This window comes from Carassius carassius, chromosome 15, assembly GCF_963082965.1.
Source record: "Carassius carassius chromosome 15, fCarCar2.1, whole genome shotgun sequence".
NCBI lineage: Eukaryota > Metazoa > Chordata > Actinopteri > Cypriniformes > Cyprinidae > Carassius > Carassius carassius.
Window position 1 is genome coordinate 26,109,379 of NC_081769.1, and position 6,510 is coordinate 26,115,888.

Below are 6,510 nucleotides of genomic sequence, written 5' to 3' on the forward strand. Positions count from 1 at the left end.
CAAAAACATACATCTTAACCTGTTTTCATACAGTCTATGATCTTAACCAGTGTACTACGAGTACCGAACAAATGACTCTTCTGAACCGATTCTTTTTAGTGTCTCGAAATCATTAGAAGGAGCCAGGCAGAACTCCGGTTATCTATTTCACCAACCTGTACAATGTTGTAAAGGCCTGTGTGGGACTTATGAATGGTTCTTAATATGGTGTAATTTATAATAAACTCTTCGAATTTTGTAGTAATCTAATAATTTTTTATTGTTTTATATTTGACTTAATCCATAGTTAAAATATGGATTGTGCACTTTTGTCGCCTCTAAAAACTGTGAAAACCCTTTACAAAGTAAACACAATTTGCAAAAAAAGTTATTATTATTATTATTATTATAAATATTAAATGTATTTCTGGTCTTTAATATATGTTCTGGTGAAAAATAAAAATCACAGATCACTACTGATTACAGTAAATGCAATAATAGAGAAATAGGGATCGAAATCATAACGATAACTTAAGTTTAAAATAAAATAGCCTATTAATTTAGCATCCCTCGTGAGGGCGTGTGCGTTCGTGCGTAACGTACTTACGCCATTTTACATTTTTCATGCAAAGATGTTACATTTGTGTTAACAAACCCACCCACGGCAAAAAAAAAGAAAAGAAAAAAGTGTATTATTGCAATTTTCAATACAAGGCCTGTTGTACTATTTACTTGAATATTACTAAATCTACCATCTGACCTCTAATAGTCATGCGAGAAACGTCTGATAAACGTCAATTTTAAAACATGGAGAAATCTGCTGTTCTAAATGTTTATTTGGCACGCATATTCAGCCATTTGGCAAAGGGTACAGCAGGTACTAAGCTGTTGTTTAAGTTGCTTAAAGCCCTATATATAGCATTCTGCACAGAGACGACACAATGTGACATTCTTGATTTCGTAGACGAGAGATGAGGGATAAAGTCACATGATCTGATCGAGTGTATTATGGCGCTATCATCGCGCTTGCCGCAATCAGTAAGTTACGTGTATTGTTTGACGTCTTTAGAACCTTTCTTAGAACCTTTATTTAAAATAAAAATGAAATGCTATTAAGTTGTTTAAATCAATGATTATGAAATAAATAAATACTATAATTTAGCAATGAAGCATTAAATAAAAGGCGTATAATATTATAAAAAGATTTCCTTTTAAAAATGCTATATATATATATATATATATATATATATATATATATATATATATATATATATATTAACATATTTATTATTATTATGCAGCCTTGGTAAGCCCAAACATTTGAACAGTAATGTGTGTTTATAATAATAATAATAATAATAATAATAAATGCTACAGATTTTCAAGATTCTACAGCCCAGTATGTGTTTTAAATTCTTTTAAGCATTGTTTTAAGGGTTCCATCTCCCTTACAGGCTTCATTCTGCTGCGGAAATGGATAGCTGGTGGTATCTGCAAAAGCTGTGCTTGTCTAGATGGAAAGACGGTGTCACAGTGTCTGGGTTGTGTCCCTGGGTTTCCACTAGATGTCCTCCTTTGAGATCCAGCGGTATGTCTTTTTCCCGTTCCCCAGCCAAGATGGCGGAGCGGAGAGCTAAGTATCTCCGGCTGATCGCCCTCCGCCAAGAGGGCAATGAGGTGGGTGCCCTGGCACAGGTGTTCTGGTCCCTGGCCGAGGGTATGGGATACAACGATGCGGCCTTGAAGGACTACTTCAACGGCGGGCTGGATGATCCAGTGTCTCAGGAGGAGATGGTACATTTAGAGACACTGGAATACTGGGAGTTTGTGTACTATGTGCAGCATCGGCTTCTGTGGAATGCCCCAGCCACTCCGGTCTCTTCCGGTGAGGCGGTCCCCAGCCCAGCACCACAGCTCAAGATGGCCGCCAATCCAGGGCCACAGCACAAGATGGCTGCCAGCCCAGAGCCACAGCACAAGATGGCCGCCAGCCCAGCGCCACAGCACAAGATGGCCGCCAGCCCAGCGCCACAGCACAAGGTGGCCGCCAGCTTGGGGCCACAGCACAAGATGGCCGACTCAACGCCTGAGTCTCCAGATAAGGTGTCACCGGCTCGCCAACATAGAGGGCGGAGGAGGAGGAGACAGGCGTCTACCGTTCCTCAAGGCCCAGAGGACGTTCCCGAGGCGGTGCCCGATGCTGTTCCGGAGGCCGAGGCGGTGCCCGATGCTGTTCCGGAGGCCGAGGCGGTGCCCGAAGCCGAGGCGGTGCCCGATGCTGTTCCGGAGGCCGAGGCGGTGCCCGATGCCGAGGCGGTGCCCGATGCTGTTCCGGAGGCCGAGGCGGTGCCCGATGCCGAGGTCAAGACCGGTCTAGAGTCAGGGCTAGTTCCTGTTGACCGTCCAGAGTCGAGTCAGGTCCCAGTGGACTCTCCAGAGTCAGGGCCAGTCACTGATGACCTTCCAGAGTCAGGGCGGGTCACCGTTGGACGTTCAGAGTCAAGTCAAGTCACTGGGTGGGCTGCTGCTCGGGCCTGTTGGACTCCGGCATCGACCACAGGGGGGTGGTGGTCATCCGCTCCGCCCTGGGGGACTCTGGCGTCGACCACGAGGACGTGGTGGTCCTCCGCTCCGCCCTGGGGGGCTTCCGCTCTGACCACGAGGACATGGTGGTCCTCTGCTCCACCCTGGGGGGCTTCCGTTCTGACCACACGGACGTGGTGGTCTTCCATTCCGCCCTGGGGGGCGTCCGCGCTGACCACGAGGACGTGGTGGTCTTCTGCTCCGCCCTGGGGGGCTTCTGCTCTGACCACACGGACATGGTGGTCTTCTGCTCCGCCCTGGGGGGCGCTTGCCCTGACTACACGGTTGTGGTGGTCTTCTGCCCCGCCCTGGAGGACTCTGGCCTCGACCACAAGGACGTGGTGGTCTTCTGCCCCGCCCTGGGGGGCTTCATGTTGTTTTTTGTTTGTTGTTTTTGTATTTACTCCTGTCCCTGTTCCTCTCTGTAGTCTGGCCCTCCATCCCTCCCCCTGAACCTCCTCCAGTCCTCCTCCCTCCTGGTCTTCCTGTTTTGTGGTTACTTTCTGGTGCCTGTTTCCAATGTCTTTCTTTTCTGGCCCTCCATCCCTCCCCCTGAGCCTCCACCTGTCCGCCTCCCTCCTGGTCTGTTTTGTGTCTGTCGTGGAGCGTCTGGGAGCCGCTCCGTAGAGGGGGGGTTCTGTCACAGTGTCTGGGTTGTGTCCCTGGGTTTCCACTAGATGTCCTCCTTTCTCACGGTGTCTGTCACCTTATCACTTCCTGTCTCCTTATTTGGTCACCTTCCTCCTTGTTTAGGTAATTGATTGTTCCCCACCTGTCTCCTGTTTCCCCATCATCCTTTTGTGTATTTATACCCGGTCTGTCTGAGTCTGTGTCACGGAGTCCTTGTGTATGTTTCATGCTTTCCGTAGTCTTGCCCTTGCTGTGTGTTATTGTCTGTTTTCATGTTGTTTGGATATTCTGGTTTTGACCCTGCCTGGACTGTTTATGCTTTTTGGATTGCCCCTAAATAAACCGCATACCTGCATTTGGATCTCTCCGTGTTTCTTGAATCCCCGTCCGTGACAGACGGTTGTGATTACCGGTGCTAACACTGGGATTGGCATGGAAACAGCAAAAGATATGGCTCGTAGAGGTATGGCATATTATTTAGGACCACATCTATTAATCCCCTTACTTTTAACTTGGAAATGTGAATATGTGTGCATTAAGGGGCTCGGGTAGTGATGGCCTGCCGAGACCTGACTCGTGCCGAGAATGCTGCAGAGTATATTCGACGCTTCACAGGAAATGGCAATGTAGTCATCAGACACTTAAATCTGGCATCTCTATATTCTGTCCGAGAATTTGCCAAAGAGTTCATAGCAACAGAGGAACGACTGGATATACTTATAAACAATGCAGGTGAGTCAGACTGTCAACACAGTCTGATTTTATTCTTAAAAGCAAGGGGTACAGAGACAAATCTTAAAGTCCCTTTTTTTCTGACAGGTGTTATGATGTGTCCAAAGTGTGTCACAGAGGATGGCTTTGAGACACAGCTGGCTGTCAATCACTTGGGACACTTTCTTCTGACCAATCTACTGTTGGGAATGCTAAAGAGATCTTCCCCCAGCCGCGTAGTTAATTTGTCCAGTATTGCACATGTTGGTGGTAATTTCTTTTGATTAAAAATCAGAAATACTCAGAATGTTAAGATTTTAAGATATAAGCATGTTAAGATAAGAAATTAAGACTTTTTAAGACCAGACTACATTATTTATTTGCGTATATATGTGGAAAATACACCACAATTCACTATTTTTTTTAATGCATTGATTTGATAAAAATGCAGTAAAAACTGTTATATTGTGAATATATTATATATGTATATAGGTGGTCCTGTGGCTCAAATGGTATATCATTGTGTTAGCAGCGCAAATATTCCACCAGAATGGAAACCTTTGAGTTTCCATATACCATATTTTATATACCCATATTTGTCACTGTTTTCCAACAGGAAAGATTGAATTTGATGATCTGTTCTTTGACAAAAGGCCTTACAGTCCTTTGCTCAGCTATAAACAGAGTAAGCTGGCCAATGTGCTTTTCTCTAGAGAGCTTGCACGGAGAATAAAAGGTAAGATATACTGCAGTTTTTGGTATAGGAAACAATTTGCAAGCTAATTATTAAACTAACAAAGTTGTTTATTTTGAGCAAAAAGTAAATAGTATTCTATGTTTTAGTGTTCTGACTTAATTAGTTTTGTCACATACTGTAATTACATGTATACTCATAGGTACAGGGGTCTCCTCGTACTGCCTTCATCCAGGAGTGATTCGAACAGAGCTGATTAGGCATATTCTGGTACAGTACCCAGTGCTGAAGATTGTACTGTCTGTGCCTTGTATTCTGCTGATGAAGACTCCTTGGCAGGGTGCTCAGACCTCTATCTACTGCGCTGTCACTGAGGGCTTAGAGAGCAAGTCTGGCTGCTACTTCAGGTAAATGCAATAATTTGTCACTTTGTCAGTCATTTGTAACCTCAGAATATCTTGTGCATATGTGTTTGTGCAGTGATTGTGCTGAAAAAGACCCTGCACCAGAAGGAAAAGATGATGAAGTAGCAAGAAGGTTGTGGGAGGAAAGCGCTCGGATGGTTGGACTAAACATCCGCCATTGATACGTCATAGTACTACACTCTTCCTGACTGTAAGCGCTCCACCTGGTGGTGATACCTGTCACCCTAAACTCTGACCAGTGAGGTGGCCACAGATGTGAGTGAAGTCGTGACAGAAATAGTCAAGCCAAATTACATGATTTGCATCAGAAGATTATTATTTATCAACCTTTTTTTTTTGGAAAGGGATAATCAAGAAAAAGTCTCAGAGAATTTAGCTGCCTTGCTGTGTTTTCTAAAAAAAAAACAAAAAAACAAATTCACATTCTTATAATCTGTACATGTGTGGGATTTCGGGAAAGATTTAGGGAAAGAGCAAAAAGCAAAACTTTTTTTTCTTTACCATCCAGCACTGAGTTTTATCAGAAGCTTTGCTCTCAGGATTAATTCTTGATGATGTGATAGTGCCCATTCTAGCACTCTTTACACTGTGTTTATATCTTATTAGAACAAATAATTTTTAAAAAGAAACTACAGCTGTATTGTGTTCAGAATGTGCATACCTATTTAAATAGACTGTATTTATTATCATTTATATATAATTTAACCACTAGATGGCGTTGAAGATCCCCTACCTAAATTCTGAAACTGTATCCCTTCACAATGGAGCATTTTAGGTCTGTTGAAAGGAAATATATGATGTGATGGAAAGAAGCAGAGACTGAATCACATGATCGCCTTGTGATTTGGTTATACATTTGCAGTTATGTAACAATTACTATACAATCAATATAAAACAGTCCAGCTCCTGTTTTTCTTTATTGAATTTAGCTTTTTTCATTTTTATTGACATTAACAATGCCACTATATTCCAGATTATTTGGGTTTTTATTTAAAAAAAAAATTCATAATTATACAATTTTATTTATTTTGTTTTATTGCTATGCCTTCATTATTTGTTAATTTGTTAAAAATCATTATACCCTCCTGTTAATTTTTTTTATTAAAATAAATTAAGTAAAATTAATCCTTTATTCAGAAAGGATGCAATAAAGATGACAGTTAACAGTTTTTATTTTACTTTCTATTTATCATAGAATCCTAAAAAATAAGAAAAAAAACATCACGACTGTTTTGAACATTGAAAATGAAGAAGAAGCACCTAATCAGTGTATTAGAAAACTGGAGTAATGGCAGCTTTCATCACAGAAATACATTTTTTTTTTTAAATAAATTCAAATAGAAAATGTGTAATAATATTTCACAATATTTCACAATATGTCCTTTATTAAACGCAGCCTTGGTGATCATAAAAGGCTTATTACAAAAACATTAAAGTGTATTTTAGTGCTGCACAATGTTAGCTAACAGATTAGTAAATAAATGTCAG

General features: G+C 41.8%; 1 protein-coding gene across 1 annotated transcript; it reads left to right on the plus strand.

The window, feature by feature from the left end:
* Positions 1–876: 876 nt before the first annotated feature.
* si:dkey-23o4.6 (retinol dehydrogenase 13) lies at positions 877–5,354 on the plus strand. Its single transcript, XM_059567089.1, has 8 exons — positions 877–1,017; positions 1,434–1,499; positions 3,587–3,655; positions 3,733–3,924; positions 4,012–4,173; positions 4,520–4,639; positions 4,800–5,004; positions 5,078–5,354. Exons 3-8 carry the CDS (start codon positions 3,625–3,627, stop codon positions 5,181–5,183), a joined length of 816 nt encoding a protein of 271 aa, XP_059423072.1. The 5' UTR covers positions 877–1,017; positions 1,434–1,499; positions 3,587–3,624; the 3' UTR covers positions 5,184–5,354.
* Positions 5,355–6,510: the final 1,156 nt, after the last annotated feature.